The 18,692-nt window shown below is 39.1% G+C and overlaps 1 protein-coding gene across 2 annotated transcripts in view; it reads right to left on the bottom strand.

Annotated features, from left to right (window-relative positions):
• Window positions 1-453: 453 nt before the first annotated feature.
• The window catches only part of RTN3 (reticulon 3), a 58,249-nt gene continuing 40,010 nt past the window's right edge, over window positions 454-18,692 (bottom strand). For both annotated transcript variants that reach the window (XM_057726542.1, XM_057726541.1), the window contains 6 exons: window positions 6,229-6,436; window positions 4,861-4,999; window positions 4,356-4,425; window positions 3,832-3,878; window positions 3,042-3,100; window positions 454-1,410 (listed from right to left, as the gene is read on the bottom strand). In XM_057726542.1, the coding sequence (XP_057582525.1) occupies window positions 1,365-1,410; window positions 3,042-3,100; window positions 3,832-3,878; window positions 4,356-4,425; window positions 4,861-4,999; window positions 6,229-6,436 (569 nt within the window). In that variant the 3' untranslated portion in view covers window positions 454-1,364. The remainder of the gene's footprint in view (window positions 1,411-3,041; window positions 3,101-3,831; window positions 3,879-4,355; window positions 4,426-4,860; window positions 5,000-6,228; window positions 6,437-18,692) is intronic.

Here is an 18,692-nt window from a genome sequence, read left to right as displayed (position 1 = left end):
TCTGGTCACCCTTACCTAAAGCTTCTGGGAAAAACACTCTCAAAAGGAGCACGCTGCACCATGGTAGAGGTGCCAACACATTTTATGCGCCTGAAAATGAAAGGAACCTTCAACACACACCCAATAAGCTAGCCTCCAAGTTAAAACTCCAGATGAACCACAAAATGCACTTCCCTACACTAATCTGTGGTCTTGTAACCACAGACACCAACAATCTCTCAAGCCAGCTCAGCTTTGGTCCTCAGGGTAAAAGGATGAGCACAGGTTAAAGATGAAGCACATGAAGGAGGAAGTTGTAGGGAAAAGAGAAAAGAGAAAAAGGCCTTTGTGTTTCTGTAGTTTACCTCTTGAGAACGTTTCCCCCCCCATGGACTGAGACAGGATTACAATAACTCAATAACTGAGGAGCCCACATGCAGATTAATTTTTTTCTCTAACAAGTTTACAGCAGTGTACAGCAGTTACAGACATTTATTTTATAATAAGAAAAGTACAACCATATTTATTAAACTTGAGGGTAGGAAAGAGGGAGAAAAGCACGTTCAGGAATAAGCTCTCAAACTAAAGCTCAGAACTGGTGTCCAAAAGAAATGACACAGACACCACCGTCCCACATGGCGGAGCCTTTCCTTTGCTAAGGATGAGTGGAGTCACAGCAGTGCTCCTGTGCGCTCCTTCTCCACCTACTTTCCATCTCCACTCTTGGTTACCAGATGGCATTCTGAGAATCAGGAATTATCACCATCAACTATAAGTTATTGATAGAGTTGAAAGTTATATCGTTAACTGAAGAAGAAGAATATTAGGAGTAGCTGCTCACATTGTGGGGCAGGAAGATGGGATCAGAGGGCTGCAAAAAACAAAACAAAACAAAAAACAAACAAGGGAAGGAATCCCATTCTTGTTCCCAGATGATTTCTTCATAAGTTAATCATTATTTCTTAACTTAAAAATAAGGGCAAAACTATGATGGGAAGCTATGTAAGACTGACTAGTCCTTGAAATTTGAATAGGAGAACCCAAGAGATGTGTTTTACTTTTCATTTTCTCCTTTATCTCCAATCTTTCCCCTCCTTTACAGGTAAAAGCTCCACCATCATTAAGGTATTGATTTATCCTACTAATTTGATTCTTTCTTTATTCTTTTGGGTTCTAAGATATCAGTCCTTTTATAAGCCCAACAATTCTTGTGCTTGATACTGAGGGTAAAGGGAAAGGAGGGGAGAAAACACCAAATTAAAAAAAAAAAGCTTGGAATGCAGGCTCAAGCTGACACTGAGCATGGTTCCTTCATAGTACAAGTAACAACGTTATAACTATTAAATGGTGTTTTAGTAACTGTTGCATTTCTGGTTTCCATGTACTTATTCTGCCTTTTTTTTTGCGATTCCAGGGAGTTTTGCTTGGATCCTATGGAGGAAAGGGGGGAAAAAGGGTGAAATATAGACATTAGGTCTAGGTTTTTATTTTAACACTGACATCCCTGGACTTACAGGAGTCATGTGAAAAACACTCCCATTTTCACAGGGCTTCCTCTGGATGAAAAGTGGCAGGGGCTGAGCCTGGCCTGGATGAGCTGAGGAGTACAGCAAGATCCACACCCCCCTCCCTGCCACTGTGCCTGTCCTCTTTCACTGCCTGAACCTCCTGACTCCTTCACTGGGGGTTCCAGAGAAGAATGAGCTATCTGGGCATAATGCCTGCTGGCTCTGCTCTACATGCTGGCAGTGCAAGAGCCTATTTCTCTTGGAATGCCAGGTTACCCATTAGTGTCACAGAAGGAACCAGGAGTCAAGGGTCAAGGTGACATATAAAAAAACTAGAGGAGCTGGCAATAGTTCCCTGCCCCTCACAGGACACTAAAGCTGTCCTTTATTTTGTGCACTAAGGTTACCCATCACTAAGGATACTAAGCGACATTCATACCCCTCAGCTAACAGTCAAAGCTACTCCCCACAAATGATATATCCCACAGCAGGGGGCCAAATCAGCTAACACTGACAATCAAGATACTAGGTTTAAAGCTGAGTTTTGATCATCTTTCACAATAAGAAGTAAACAGCAACTGCATACAAATCTGTGCTAACTGCCCTTGCCTGGCTTTAGCTCCAACATCTGCCTCAGAAAGCACGAGTGGAGGTAAAGAACGTGGCATCAAGCCAGAGCTGTCTGGCTACGGTCAAGGTTTCATCTTATCAAAGCTGGAAAAAGCACTAAAATTTGGGGTGTGAAAGGTGGGGGCGGGCACAAAGAGGATTTAACTGCTTGTGATGTTTTGTTTCTTAAAGAATATCTGAAGAAAATATGGAAAAATATTAACATTTTAATTCAAAGTGCTGGGTTGCACAGTGTTTGTTATAAATAATTGAAAACAAAAAAAAAGAGAGTTCCTTGATATAGGCAGTCATAAAAATGTCTACCAATATTTTATTACTTGATTTAAATATTAAATTGGTTAAAACAGAGGGATTTGGTGGTCTTAGAAAAGAGGTAGTTCTGAGCTTGAATACATTTATTTACTAAAACTTTTATTTCTGAAAATGGAGGGAAGAGTTTGGCTTAAAATTGATATTTGTGAAAACTGGGGACTTCCCTGGTGGTCCAGTGATCAAGACACCGTGCTTCCACTGCAGGGGGCATGGTGGGTTCAATCTATGGTTGGGGAACTAAGATCCCACATGCCACGTGGCACAGCCAAACAAAATAAATAAATAAAAAAAATGAAAATGAAAAAAAAATTGATATTTGTGAAAACAAATGAAGGTGCGTAGACAACTATGAACATTTAAAACCCGGTTCAAAAAGGCACAGTGGTCCTAAGTCCATTGGTCCTTTTCAGTCTAAGATACAAAGCAGGCTTTACAAAGAAGAGGCTGAAATCATTTCTAGCAAAATCAAACTATCAACCAAAGTTTTCTTTTTCCCCAGGGTAAAAATTACTTTCTTTGGCATTAACATTTTACACAGGAGGCTAAAAATACCGGGGGGGGCGCGCCGAGGAGCTCATGTCACAACGAAACGGGGACCCTAAGCATACTCACTTTTCAACAATTGACTTGGTCTGATCGCGGGCGATGCCAACATAGTGATCAATCTGGGTCTTTAAAGAAAAAAAGTGACTCAGTTGTAGCAACACACAGATGAACGTTTTTCCTGAAGGTAATACTCTTTTGTCTAGTTTAACCATTTTTAAAAAACACTATGGAATATTCTGGAAAATGAAAATAGTGCTCGGTTTTAAAAAGTACGTGCTAGATATTTCCTTCAGAGACACTAGAGTATACAGCATTTTCTGAATACTAGAAACTGTGTGTCTAATCTATATTCTGTAACCACAAATGTGTTCTGACTCCTGGGTGAGGCTAATTTATTTAATACCAAAAAGCCATGAATAAAAAGTCTGTTGATGGATGACAATCTATGAAGAACAACCTCATAGCATCCAGTACACTCTGTACACACCACTCTACAATGCAAACATCTGTTCAGTGATGGAGTCCCACGATAGCCTTAAGTTTGTTTCTTTTTAGACACCAGCTTTTACTTAAGCATTTTTTCAACTTATTTTTTAGAACAGATCCATGTGATAAAAACTCAAAAGGCACACAGGCAAAGTATAAATAAGTTCCCTTCCTACCCTTATCTCTCTTAGACATTCAGTTTCTCTCCTTAAGGGAAACCACTGTTACCAGTTTCTTATAGGCACCTGACTTACAAAATTAGACTGTAAAAATGGTTAGAAAAAGATTGCTCTGAATTTTCAATGCCTAAAAAATGAACTAAAATTAGTTGTACATCAACTGGCATATCTGATTAGAAATAAATGCTTACCTTGTACTTTTCATAGACAATTGGAACACTGAAAATGAGCAGTTCGGCTGCAAGACAGAATCATGAGACAGGACAAGTATAAATGTGAGAGAAAGTCTCAAGACTCAAGTAACATGAACATTTTCCCTCACGAAATATAGGGAAACACAGATCTTCTTCAATATGAGAAATCCTGGCCAGAGCTCTCAATTAAGGACAGTTACATACAGGTACACAGGCTCCCTTGTTTGTACCACAAATAATTTCCAAATTATGAAAACAGTTTCTACAAATAAGATCCCCATATTTAAACCAAATCTAGACAACTCTCCTTTATTTCCAGCCGTCTGGATATTTCTTTATAGGTAGGACCATTTAATAAAGCTGTGGCCACAAACACAGGTTCCCCCAATAGCTAGTCAAGGTCTCTATGGATGGTAAAGACTGGACCAACGCTTAGGACTGGAGCCACGCTGAGCCTCTCTTTGCTCTCTCTCTTACCAATTACTTCATAGAGGCCAGAGACATTTTCCTTGCCACCTTACCAAGAATCAGAAGGGTGATCCCATTGAAAACAGCACCAACATAGGTCATCAGCCACATGAAGACAGCCAGCTGTGAAGGCCAACATCAGAGGGTTAAGCAGGAATAACCAGAATGCAAAATGCAGGTTAACTGATGCCACTCTCCTCTAGCAAACTAAGTCTGCACAAATTTAGTGATGTATGTCATAAGTAATTACAAAATGAAGGCTACCTCATTTGTACTATACATTTGAGGGTACATAAGAGAATTCTATAGTTCTCTCAGGCCCCCAAACAGACTGTAACTACATTTCTGTCAATTACATTATCCTCGTTCTGCTGTTAGTTCTCCAGGCGCAGACGGTACCTTCTTTATTAACTCCTATCCCCATTTTTACAGGTAGATTGAGATAAGCATGCAGTTGCTTTTGTCTGATAAAACCCTATTTACTGTTTTTCCTCTGAATTATAACCTAGTCCCTGGTTTTCCTCAGCCTCACCACCAAAAGCTACAGAGGCAACTAACCTTCAAGGAGTCAACGAGATCTTCCACCAGAAAGAGACGAATAATGAGTTTCAGGGCCCTGTTGATGTGCACCATGGCAGCGTTCACGTAATTATGGAAAGCTTCTGAGGACAGAGTGATGTCTACATCCAGGTAGGCTCTTCCAGAAGAAGAAACAACAGTCACACATTTGACATGGCAGGAGAAGATCTCTTTCTGTTAGCACAGAAGTTCCTTAGAGTGTGAAATTACCCAGAGATGTGTTTTAGAAATCTGCAAAGGCATTTTTTGCTGCCATGGAATGGGGTGAGGGCACCACTGTCGTTTAGTGGGCAGAGGCAAGGCTGCCAGACGTCTACAGTGTGGGACAGTCACGCACCATAAAGAACTGTCCTATGTCCTGCATAACTTTTACTGCCTCATAGGGTATTCATGAAGGGGAACCTGTTTATAATTATCAAGAGCCCAGAACATATAAAAACAAAGTATTTCTCCCCACAGTTTTAACATATCCTGAACTGTCTAAAACTGTATTTTGTTTATGCTAAAATCTTACTAAGATATTTTTCACCATTTTAGAAAATCACATCTGTAAGGGAGATTATTCATGTGCAGGTATCTGATGTTTTTATTATGTGGTTTTTTTTTTTGGTGTAGTTATGTCCAAGCAATTAAATATTGACTAGAATACATATTATTTTACTGTCAATGGCTTCTTTTTCCATGAGAAGGGGTTTTTAAAAAACTGTCTTTTGAAAATAAATAAAATAAAATAAAAACCTGTCATTTGCTGATGTTAAAGTTTTTTATGGGCTAAGACTTTCAAGAGGAAAGGTGTAAGGAAAACACTTGTTAAAGTCATAGCACAGTAGGAAAAACTAGTAACTGGATTCTAGAAATGCATGACCTACTGACTTCATCAAGACTTGCCCCTGGTATGAAGAAAACAAGAAGAGATAGGAAGGAAATCAGTAATAAAACCAAGAGTAAACACACTGAATTCTGATATCGCCAAGAACGCAGCCTCAACACCAAGATTTCAAGGCTGTTTTAAGAGTTAACTATGTGGCGGCTTAAACATGTACTTGGGACCCCATCTGACAGAGTGCTGTCCTAGGTGCTCTGCTTTCCCTACTGACCCTGCCCAGGAATTCAGACAGTCTTTTTTGGTGAGCCTCTAGTTTCTCTAAAAGTTCCTGGCTCCTAACGTGGTCATTTGATAAGGTGGTCCCTTCACAAGGTGGTCTCAAGTTGATGTTTCATGCCACTGATCAGCTGCATTAGGCCCTATAGTTCTTGATTTTTAATCAGGTCTGATTTAGATCTGACCAGCCTCAGCGAACCCCTTCCCTAAACTGTAGAGTGTTAACTTGTGATACTTCAACTCACTTGAATGGATGGCCTTCTTCTGATTTCTGTACAGCTTGGATGACAGACTTGTAGATCCTGAAGCTGATGGTGACAGACAGAAGAGCCAGGATGAGGTAAGAAACCACACTGATGACACTGAAAGCTGCCAGGGAAAGCAGCATGATCAGTGTGGTGCCAAAGACAAACCCAGTCTTCTTCACATCTCGCCAGAAAATCAAGTCGTGCACTGCCAAAAGAAAACGGAACATAAGTTATATGGACACCCATGAGCCACAAGGCCGGGACTGTTCTCCCTGGCTGTGTCCTGCACACCTGAGAAGCATTACACTAGCATGCAATTACAGGTGCACCCCTCCTTAAGACAGTGATAAATGAAAATCAAATTACATAAGGGATGATGAGTCACACTGCCAAAGGTTCCTTTGGTTTCCGGATAGGTTTATAGAAACTTAATTTTTTAGTCACGGCTACTGAAGTACAATGGGGTAATGGATCATTCACTTTATATATTTCAGTAGAGCAACTGTGGGAAAATCTTGATAACTGTTGACTAAATTAAGCAAACCATGCTTATAGATCAGTTGGGTCAACAGACTATAAAACCAAAGGTAACCTGAAATGTATAAATTGGGGTAGGGGACAGAGAGAGTGGTGAATGAAAACATACCAAATTCTATTAACGTTGGTTACAATGAAATACCAGTCTCTACGCTTATCTGAAGGGAACTCAGGAAGGAGTACGGGTAGGGGACCATATAATTAACTAAACTGTGCTACTTCTGAAAATGAATGGGGACACTATTAATAACTGTTAGGAAATAGGTATAAGCCAAGACTGTCTCAGGCAAGTGGGTCTTATGGTTGGGAAATCCCAACTGGAGAAATCTAAGTTCTTCTACTTTAAAGATACCTCAGAAACAACTCCAAGTGTGAGGGCTAGCAATCACCTCCAATGTAGCAATGACACAGCATTCGAATTTCAATCTGTGAAGGCTAACTTCAACACTAATAGCCCTACACAATTTCTTCTGTGCTACTCTTTCCTTTTAAAGACTTTGGAATTGGCGAGACAGGAGTTTGAGTTCTGGTAATTCTTAGCCATGTTACCTTAATTAACCCTTCTAAACGTTTGTTTTCTCATCTGTAAAATGAAGAAAGTGACATCTATTTCTTAGAGTTGTTTTAAGGAACATATAAAAGCTAACGCATGCAGACTGCTTAGTGTTGTACACAACACACAGTAAACACTCAAATTTTAACTATAATGCATACGTGTATGTCACAGTTCACATGACCACAAGAACAGTTTCAACACAGAATGCTTCAACGGAACAGATACCATGTGCCTTCTGATGCAACGCACTGAGAAGGACACATAACTTCAATGGTATTCTTGCCAAAATGTGTAACTTAACTATAATGAGAAAGCACCAGATAAAGCCAGTTTGAGAAAAATCTATAAAACAATTGACCCGTATTCTTCAAAAATATCAGTGGTGTGGAAGACAAGGAAAAGCTGAAGAACTTTTTCAGATTAAAGGAGAAATAGGAGACTTAACACATAAATGCAAAGTGTGATCATAGGCTGGATGCTGGATAAGGGGGTAAAATAGCTATAAAGGACATCACTGGGACAAGTGAAAAAAACTGAATGTACGCTATAGAATTGATAAAAGTACTGTATCGATGGTGAATTTCCTAAATTCAATAAGTATACTGTGGCTATGCAAAACAATTCCAAACAATTTCTGTTTGAAAGAAACATACTGCAAAATATTAAGGGGTAAAGGGGAAGGACGTCTGCAAGCAGTTCTTAAATGGTTCAGGAAAAAATATGTTCTATAGAGAGAGAGGGAGGGAGTGATAAAGCAAAAGTGGTCAAATGTTAACAATTGGTGAACTAGAGCAAAGGTTATTATGTGAGTTTTCTGTACTATGCTTACAATTCTTTAAGTCTGAAATATTTCAAAGAAGGGCAGAAAGAAAAAGAAAAGCTTAGAGGCACCTAGAGAGAAAAAGACCTTGGTCTATTAGAGAAGGAAAAAGGCATAAAAAAGTAGCCTAAATGCAAATTAGAAAAAAGCCACCCTTCCTCATGACCTGTACTGCCATCTGCTGGGAAAATGTGAAAAGAAATAGTCAAACCTACAATGATAATGCATGTGAATGGTGCCCTGTAAAGGTGTGCAGTATACAAACTGCGAAATTGTATAGAAGGTCCTGGGCTCGGCTTTAAAAACAGTGGTAGAATTGTGGTCTGGGATAGAAGGGGGAACATACTGATTAGAAGGGGGATAACAGGGGAAAGCTAGGAAAAGAGGGTTCAATACAACAAACCTCTGGGATGCTCTTCATCTACAGCTTCCCACAACTTGCTCCTTTACTTCATTCAGGTCCTGATCCATGGGATACCTCCTCACAGATGGCCCACCCTATCTCACATCCTCTCTTTTCATCACTGTCTCCTCATTCTGCCTTATTTTTCTTTAGAGCACTTGTTACTTTATTCATAGCAGGCTCTTCATAGCTGCTGTTGAATACTTAAACATGAGCTAAACTAAGCTAATGGCTAAGAGACGGCATAACCACAGCTTTCATTTGTTTTCTGATAATTCCTGTCAATCTAGTCAAGTTTCTGCACCTGACTCCTATCAAGTACAGTGAACCAAGGATTCTGAGTACACAGTATCAAAGAAAGGAAACAGGCATAGTCTGCAAACATTTTCCTCTCTGATCCTTGAGGGAGAGTTAGGAGGATGAAACGTGTGAAGGAAAAGCAAGAAAGGAGACAACTGCCAAAAGTTTAAAATGTGAAGCCACTAGACTTCGGTTTAGTGTTTATTTCATAACCAGGAAACTAGCAAGAGGTTGCAGTGGTTTGATTCCATGAAATGTTTCTTTTTTTCTCTTGTTTCCATTCATCTTCAGTGTTAAGACTTTTAAAACAAGAAATTCCTTCTGTTTTAAATTTAATGTGTTCTCTTTTCTTCCTTTCCCACCCTTCTCTTCTTTCAGTAAGCTTTAATTTAATGCCTACCACATGCCAGGCAAGTGCTAGGAAATGGGACTACAATACAACAGTAAACAAGGCAAACAAGGTCCTTATTACATTTCAGTGGGGAAGAAAAGCAATGAATAACAAACGAGACATGTGTCACTTGTGACAGAGGCCTGTAAGAATATAAACCCATTGTGCTGTGAAGAGAGTAATGTGTGCGCACACATGCACTGCCGTAGGCAGTGGTCAGGAAAAGCCTCTCTGCGGAGCTGACACTAAGGTGAGGCATGAAGGATAAGAAGAAGCAGACCGTGCAAAAAGCCAGGGGAAGGGTGTTCTAGGCTAGAAGAGACACGTGCACATGGTCTCAGGAGTGGTGGTGGTGGGGTTTGGCATCCCTTAGGAAAGGGCAGAAGGCCAGTGTAGATGGTATATAGTGAATGAAGGGGAGGGTGGTGTGAAATAAGGCTTGAGAGACTGGCAGGGACTAGATCAGGGAGTATTTCCACAGAGCAAAGTAAAGAGCTTGGACTTTACCTCAGGTGAAATGGGAAGTCACTAAAGAATGTCCAGCAGGGGAATAACACAATATATTTTAAAAAGAGGAACACCTTTACTGCTGTATAGAAAATGGATTGGGATGGCGCAAGAGTACAGGCAGAGAGACTCCCTAGGAGGCTAACACGGGGGGTTCAAGTAAGAGATGGTCACTTAGGTCAGGGTGCAGTGGAGTGCACAGGCTATATTCTGGAGGCAGAACAGACAGAACTTGGTGACGAACTGGATATGAGAGGCGACAGAGAGAAAGAAATATGGATGAGACCTAGTTTTGGGGACTGAGCAAATGGATGGATGTGGTGTCACTTACTGAGATGAGAAAGAGCAGAGACTAGAACATGTTAGTTTTGGGATGGACGTCCAGAGATATATAAAGAAGGTGGTTGGATCTACCAGTATAGAGCACACAGGACAAGTCTGAGCTGGAGAGGCACATTTGGAAATCACCAGCACACAAATAATATGGAGTCATGGACAGCTGACTATGCACAAAAAAAAAAGAGAGAGAGAGAAAGAGAAAGTGAGTCATGGAAATGGATGAGGTTACCTAGTATTGATAGGGAAGAAGGGCCAGTCTTAATTCGGAGGTACTCCAATATTTAGTAGCTGAGTAAAAGTAGAGGAGCTAGAGAAAGGAAACAGAGGAAATAACCAAGGAAGTAGGGGATAACTAGGAGAGTATGGCTTCACAGAAGCTGAGAACAGAGTACTTTGTGGAGAAGGATGTGGAAACTGGCTAATTCTGCTAAGGCTGAATAAACAAAAAAGTGATCCTGGACGTAGCAATATGGAGACGGTGATCTGATCAAAGCTGTTCAGTGAACTGGAGGGGGATGAAGAGGAATTAGCAGTGAGGCATGGAAGCAGTGTGAGAGAAAATGCCTAAGAAGTTTGGCTCTGAAGGGGAATAGAGATATTGGAGCCAAGGGACGGTTTTTAAAAGATGGGAAACACTAAAGCATGCTTCTATGCAGTCACAAACAAGGAGAGACTGGAGATAGGGAGCAGAAGCAGTGAAGTCCAGGAGAAAAGAGAGGTGGAGATCCAGAGCCCAGGAGGAGGGGCTGATCCTTGTTAGAGTAACACGGCGAAGAGGATGAGGAGAGACACAGGCCCAGTCACAGATCTGAAGAATGGAAGAGGAGGGACTCCTTCCTAAATGTTTCTATTTTCTCAACAAAAGGGAGCTGAGGTCATCAGCTGGAATTGGGGCAGGGGGTGAAGACACTGTACGGAGAGAGAGAAAAAGATACAAAATGGTTGTTTCAGAAAATTGCAAAAGTGTCTTAAAACTCAGAAGAAAACACAAGAGTAAATCTTTGTGATTTTGGATTAGGCAATGGTTTCTCAGCTATGATACCAAAAGTATAAATGCCAAAAGGAAAAATAAATTCGACTATATCAAAATTAAAAACCTTTGTGCTATAAACAGTACCAAGAAAGTGACAAGAAAACTCACAGAATGAGAAAATACATTTGCAAATTATTTATCTGATAAGGTATTTGTGTCCAAAAAATACATAAGAATAAAGAATATAACTCAATAATGAAAAGAACAGCCTAAATGAAAAAAAGAAAAAAAAAAAAAAAAAGAAAGAAAAAAGAAAAAAATTTAGAAAGGATCCAAACAGACATTTCACCAAAGATATACGAATGGCCAATAAGCACATAAAAAAAGGCTTAACATCATTAGTCATTAGGGAAATGCAAATCAAAACCACAATGAACCCACTAGAATGGCTATAATAAAAAACACACTAACAAATATTGGCAAGGATGTAGAGAAATTAGAAATCGCATGCATTCCTAGTGGGAATGAAAAATGCTACACCCACTTTGGAAAACAACTTGGCATTTCCTCAAAAAGTTAAGCATACAGTTATTATACGACCCAGAAATTCCACTCTTAAGCAAATGCCCAAGAGAAATAAAAACATAAAACACAAAAATTTGTTTATGCAATGTTCACAGAAGCATTATTCATAATAGGGAAAAAGCAGAAATAATCCAAACATCCATCAATTGATGAGTGGACAAATAAAATGCAGTTTACCTATACAATGCAATTATTACTTGGCAATAAGAAGGAACGAAGTTCTGATGATACATATGACAACATAGATAAAACACGAAAACATTAGGCCAAGTGTAAGATGTTAATTACAAAAATCATTTAGCTGTACACTTTAATGGATGAATTGTATACTATATGAATTATATCTCAATAAAGGTATTAAAAAGAGACAACTATAGTCAGGGATTTCAACACCCCTCTTTCAATAACTAGCAGAACAAGTAGACAGAAAATCAATAGAGATATGACTTGAACACTATCAACCAATTTGACCTTCTTGATGTTTAAAAGAACACTCCAAAAAGGGATGAGATGGAGCTATATGTAATGAGGTGGATAGAACTACAATCTGTCATACAGAGTGAAGTAAGTCAGAAAGAGAAGGACAAATATTGTATGCTAACTCACATATACGGAATCTAAAAATGGTACTGATGAACTCAGTGACAAGAACAAGGATGCAGATACAGAGAATGGACTGGAGAACTCGAGGTATGGGAGGGGGCGGGGGGTGAAGGGGAAACTGAGACGAAGCGAGAGAGTAGCACAGACACGTATATACTACCAACTGTAAAATAGTCAGTGGGAAGTTGTTGTATAACAAAGGGAGTCCAACTCGAGGATGGAAGATGCCTTAGAGGACTCGGGCGGGGAGGGTGGGGGGGACTCGAGGAGGGGGAGTCAAGGAAGGGAGGGAATACGGGGATATGTGTATAAAAACAGATGATTGAACCCGGTGTACCCCCCCAAAAAAAAATAATAATAATAATAAAAAGAACACTCCACACAATAACAGCAGAATACACATTCCTTTCAAGTACATGTGCCACATTGACCAAGATAAACTAAATTCTGGGTCTTGAAAAGGATTCAAGACACTTTCATGTTTTCTGACTACAAGGTAATTACATTAGAAACAATAACAGAAAGATATTGGGAAAACCAATAAAAAACTTTGTATAAACTAAACAATATTCTTCCAAACAACTCATAGACCAAAGAAAAAAAATCAACAGGGAAATTGCAAAGTATTTTCAACTGAATGAAAATCAAAGTCTGTGGGATCCACCTAAGTGCCTATATTAGAAAAGAAGGAAGATGAGAAATCAGTGATCTCAGTTTCAACCTTAAAAAACTAGAGAAAGAACAACTTGAACGCCAAGTAAACAGAAGAAAGAATAAACCAGAGCAGATCTCAGTGAACAGATAACAGAAAAACAAAAGAGAAATAGCAATGAAAGCAAAGTTGGTTCTTTGCGAATATCAATAAGATTGATAAAACTCTAGCTAGCCTGATCAAGAAAAAGTGAAAGAATACACAAATTGCCAACATCAGGAATCAGGTGACATCACTCCAGATTCCAGAGACATTAAAAGGATAAAGGAATATTATGATCAATGTTATGCCAACAAACCAGACAATTTAGATGAAGAGGACAAACTCCAACAAAGACACAGACTATCAAAGCTCACTCAGGAAATAAACTGGGCTTCCCTGGTGGCTCAGTGGTTAAGAATCCACCTGCCAATGCAGAGGACACGGGTTCCATCCCTGGTCTGGGAATATCCCACATGCTGCAGAGCAACTAAGCCTGTGCACCACAACTACTGAGCCCACATGCCACAACTACTGAAGCCCACACGCCTAGAGCCTGTGCTCCGCAACAAGAGAAGCCACTGCACTGAGAAGACCTCGTACCGCATAAAAGAGTAGCCCCTGCAACTAGAGAAAACCTGCAGACAGCAATGAAGACCCAACGCAGCCCAAAAAAATAATAAAATTAAATTAAAAAAAATAACATGAAAATATGAAATACTTAGGTATAAATCTAACAAAAGATGTATAAGACCTGTACACTGAAATCTATAAAACACTGCTAAGAGAAACTAATGAAGACCTAAATTAATGGAAAGCTATATTGTTTTCATGGGTTAAAAGACTCAAAATTGCTAAGGTGTTAATTTGTGTATAATTCTAAGTAATTCCAGTCAGAATCCCAGTAGGTTTTTAAAATAGAAATAGACAAACTGATTTGAAAATTCCTAAGGAAATGTGAAGGGCCTAGAAGAGCCAAAACAACTTTGAGGAAGAACAAAGTTGAAGGACTAACTGTCTTGATTTCAAGGGTAACAGAGAGCTACCATTATCAAGATGGTGTACTACTGGCTTAAAGACAGACAAAAGAGCGATGAGGCTATATACAAAGTCCAGAAACAGGCCCACACCTATATGGATAAACTATTTTTTGACAAAGTTGCAAAGTCAATTCAGGGGAGAAATGAGAGTCTTTAACAAATGGTGCCAGAACAACAGAATATACATATGCAAAAATCCCCCAACCTTTATCAATACCTCATATGATATGTAAAAATTAACACAGAAGGATCACAGACTTAAATGTAAAACCTAGTACTATATAATTACTAGAAGAAAATAAGCAAAAATCTCTGTGACCTTGAATTGGGAAAAAATTTTTATATACAACAATAAACATTTGAGGAACTTCCCTGGTGACGCAGTGGTTAAGAATCTGCCTGCCAATGCAGAGACACAGGTTCGAGCCCTGGTCCATGAAGATCCCACATGCCACAGAGCGACAAAGCCTGTGCACAACTACTGAGCCCAACTACTGAGCCCATGAGCCACAACAACTGAAGCCTGAGTGTCTAGAGCCCGTGCTCCACAACAAGAGAAGCCACCACAATGAGAAGCCTACGCAGCGCACCACAAGAAGAGCAGCCCCCAATCGCCACAACAAGAGAGAGCCTGCGGGCAGCAACAAAGACCCAACGCAGCCTAAAAATAAAATTTACATAAAAAATAAGCATTTGATACATAATAGAAAAAACTGAAAGACCGTACTTCATCAAAATCAAAGGTTTCTGCTCTTTTTGAAGGATACTGTTAAAAGAATAAAAAGATAAGCCACAGACTGGAGAAAGTATTTATAAAGAATGTGTCTGATAAACAACTTGTATCCAGAATGTATGTGTATACACACACACACACCCCCTTCTCAAAAACAAACACTAAAAACTAGTCAAAATTTGAAGAGACTTTTCATCAAAGAAGATATATGCATAGCAAGTAAACACATGAATAGATGCTTAACACCATTAGTCATTAGGGAAATGCAAATTAAAACAGTGAGAGCCTACTCTGTACCTGGCACAATGTCTAGTCTTAAATGGCTCACCTCACCAAATGCTGGTGAGGATATGGAGGAACCGTAACTCTCATACATGGCTGGTAAAATACAAAATGATGCAAACCACTGTGGAAAAAAATCTGACAGTTTCTTACGTAGTTAAATACAACTATCCTATGATCCAGCCGTTTTACTTGTATTTACCCAAAAGAAAACACTGTGTCCATGTAAAGACAAGACATGAATGTTCATACCAGCTTTATTTGTAAAATAAATAAGCAAAACTGAAAACTCAGGAATTCAGCAAAAATTGAAAATAACCCAAGTGTCTGTCAACAAATTGTATAGCTATACAATGGAATACTACTCAGTAATACACTGATCAACATGTATGAATCTCAAAAAAATTGGGTTGAGCTGAAAGAAGGATAAAAAAATAATACACATACTTTGATTCCATATATACAAAATTCTAGAAAATGCAAACTGATCTAGTGACAGCAGGCAGATCCATGGTTGCCTGACAGGAGGGAGAGATTAAAAAAGGGAGCAGTGAAAGTGTTGTGTGATGGAACTGTTCATTATCTTCACTGTGGTGACAGATTCATGGGTGTACACGTATGTCAACACTTATCAAATTGTACATTTTAAATATGTGCAATTTACACCTCAATAAAGTCATTTTTTACAAAAAGCTAAATGACCATGAGGTAATATATGTCATTTTTGGTCTTCAACTAGTTATCCTAACAAATTAAAAACTTAACAATGATGCATAAGACAGAATCAGAGGAAAAGGAAGAATAATGTATGGTAAAACCTTTTTATTTTTATTTTATTTTTTAGCTCTTTATTGGAATATAATTGCTTTACACACTCTTGAATCAGTTTTTGAGGTACACCAAAGTCTATCAGCTGTATTTATCCACATATCCCCATATTCCCTCCCTCCCAAACCTTTTTAATTTGAAGGCTTTTACTATGAATTCAAACTTCATAATAATCTAACTAGCCCAAGCTTACCTCTGTATTTTCTATAAAGTGTCTAATAACAGTTTCCCAAGCCCTTAAACTACTCTGAAGTACCATTTATAAACAACAAATGTATACATACTTACAAAGATTAAATCTTATTCAAAAATTACCAATGAAGAAAACTTTAGTCTAGAAATCTGGTTACTGTGTCAGAGATGAGCAACCTATGGTCCTGGATGCTAAGGCAACATCAGAGATGATTATGAAAGGCATTAGTTAGATCCAGCTTTAGGTACAATTGTGAATTAAGTGATGTTTATTTTAGGGATTATTACAGTTTTCTCTTTGGAGCCCCTTCATGCCTCTGGCTTCCACCTGGCTCCAGATCCCTACCTGGTGACACACCTTATCCCTAGCTTTAGAGTCAGTACAGCAAAGAACAAACTCAGCTCCAGACTGCCTGGATTTGCATCCTCTTCCATTTACTAGCTGTGTGATTCTAAGCAAGACACTTAACCTCCCTGTGCCTTGGGTTCCTCATCAGCAAAATGGAATAATACAGTATTTGGTTTATAGGGATGTTGCCTGCATTAAATGGGTTAATGTGTAGAAGTGCTCAGAACACTACTGATTAGGTAGTAATACAGTGTTAGCTGTTATTATTATTCATTTGACTGCCAATCCCTGCTACAATTAAAATGGAAAAGTGAAGAACTAAAGTTAAAATCCGCTACAGAGAAGTAAAGATTTTTTTTTCCCTTTCCTCTTTGTTGCTATGATACTAAGAAATTAAGACTGGGGGATTATTACTAGGGACGCTTGCAACCAAATCAGCTCCTTTGATCTATTTTACACACCAAACTTCCTCATAAAATTTCCTAGTTGCACTGCCAGCACTATAATTAGATAAAGAGAATGCCATGTAAATGGTTAGAAGGAGGCAGAGGGCCAGGAGTTAAATGCAATACGACAGGTGGGCCTATAGGGCAGACTGGACTAGCACAGATTCTGGAGGTTCCAACAAAGAAGTGGAAACCTAAAGCCATGGGTACAGAAGAGATCACTTAGAGGTATCTCATAACACCTCCAACCCCACTTATTCTGCCCTCCATGCAGTAACCCAAGAAAGAGTTATGGAAATAGGACTCTCTCCTCCTTCTCCCTCATCCCCTACACTCAAACACCATGGCCTGACAAAGTCTATCTCCTTGAATCTATCCACAGGATAATAAGATCTTAACTGAGAGCCAATGGGCTAACAAAACTGCCACTCTAGTACACCATCTTAAAGAGACAGAATTAAGCCTTGGCTAGCCTCTTCCAAAGTCCTGAGTACTGACCCAAGCTAGTTCAATGGGCACTGGAAAAAAATGAAAGGCAAAAGTCCTCAAAAGTGCAAAGTCAGTGTTTTCCTTACTTTTCAGTTATAACTTTATTACATGACCCAACATTTATTTTCATTTGAAAGACCCTTACTTTTTCTAGTTATGTTTCAATATGTTGAAAGTTTTGTGCCATACTAAGTATTTCTTAGGATCCATTTCAATATATAATACAGCTTCTTTGTATAAGTTCATGTAAGTGAAGTCAATAATTTCTCAGTTATTTTGCCAATGGCAGATGAAGCATCTGACAATGAATGTATGTATTCACCAAGAGTGTTTATGTTGCTGGTAGAATTATGACTGAGTCATTCCTTCCTTTCATATCCCTAGTCTTTTATAATGTGGGCATATTTTTTATTTTAAAAACTTTAAAGAATGTCTATCGCTTGCCCATATTATTTGAGGCTGCAGTACCCTTATAACACCAAAAGAGGGCACTAACACATTCAATGGTAATCTTAAGGCTGAGGGAAAAAATTGGCTCCTGCCAATTCAAAAGAGAACAGGAGCAAACCTTGTTGACTCCCTACCCACTGATTTTTTAAAAAATAAATTTATTTATTTATTTATTTTATTGGCTGTGTTGGGTCTTTTTTGCTGTGTGCATACTTTCTTTTTAGTTGCAGTGAGTGGGGGCTACTCTTAGTTGTGGTGCGCAAGCTCCTCATTGCCATGGCTCCTCTTGTTGCGGAGCACGGGCTCTAGGCACGTGGGCTTCAGTAGTTGCAGCACATGGGCTCAACAGTTGTGGCTCACGGGCTCTAAAGCACAGGCTCAATAGTTGTGGCGCATGGGCTTAGATGCTCCGAGGCATGTGGGATCTTCCTGGAGCAGGGCTCGAACCCGTGTCCCCTGCATTGGCAGGCGAATTCTCAACCACTGCGCCACCTAGGAAGCCCCCCATCCATTGATTTTTATGACTAAACCTGGGGAGATCTCTTGGTTTCATGCCAACTTCAACCATTCCAAAAGCCATTCTCAAACTTTACTCTCCCAAGTATACACCTCAAAGGAAGAAAAGAAAGGCTGCTCAAATGCTTATTCTGAAAAGGAATAAGTGTGCAAGAAATTTCAAGGTTTAGTAGTCCATCAGCTTTAACTTCATTTTCAAGAATAAATCACCAACTAAGGATCCATGTTCTATCTTCTGTGCACTGATATTTCAAAATTTGTAAATATACATTACTAAGATTTAAGTGTGACTGAAATAACTAAAAGGAAAAAAGCATTTATGACCATGAAAGAGAAACTGTTCATTAATAAAAAGGGAAATGGGCAGTTTTCTATATGAGTAATTATGTGTAGAAAGGTATGCAAATATTTTCACATTATTTCTTTTCTTT

Source organism: Hippopotamus amphibius, chromosome 3 (assembly GCF_030028045.1).
Source record: "Hippopotamus amphibius kiboko isolate mHipAmp2 chromosome 3, mHipAmp2.hap2, whole genome shotgun sequence".
Lineage (NCBI taxonomy): Eukaryota > Metazoa > Chordata > Mammalia > Artiodactyla > Hippopotamidae > Hippopotamus > Hippopotamus amphibius.
The sequence above is the reverse complement of the archived record's forward strand: the minus strand, read 5'-3'. Positions and strand labels throughout refer to the sequence as shown.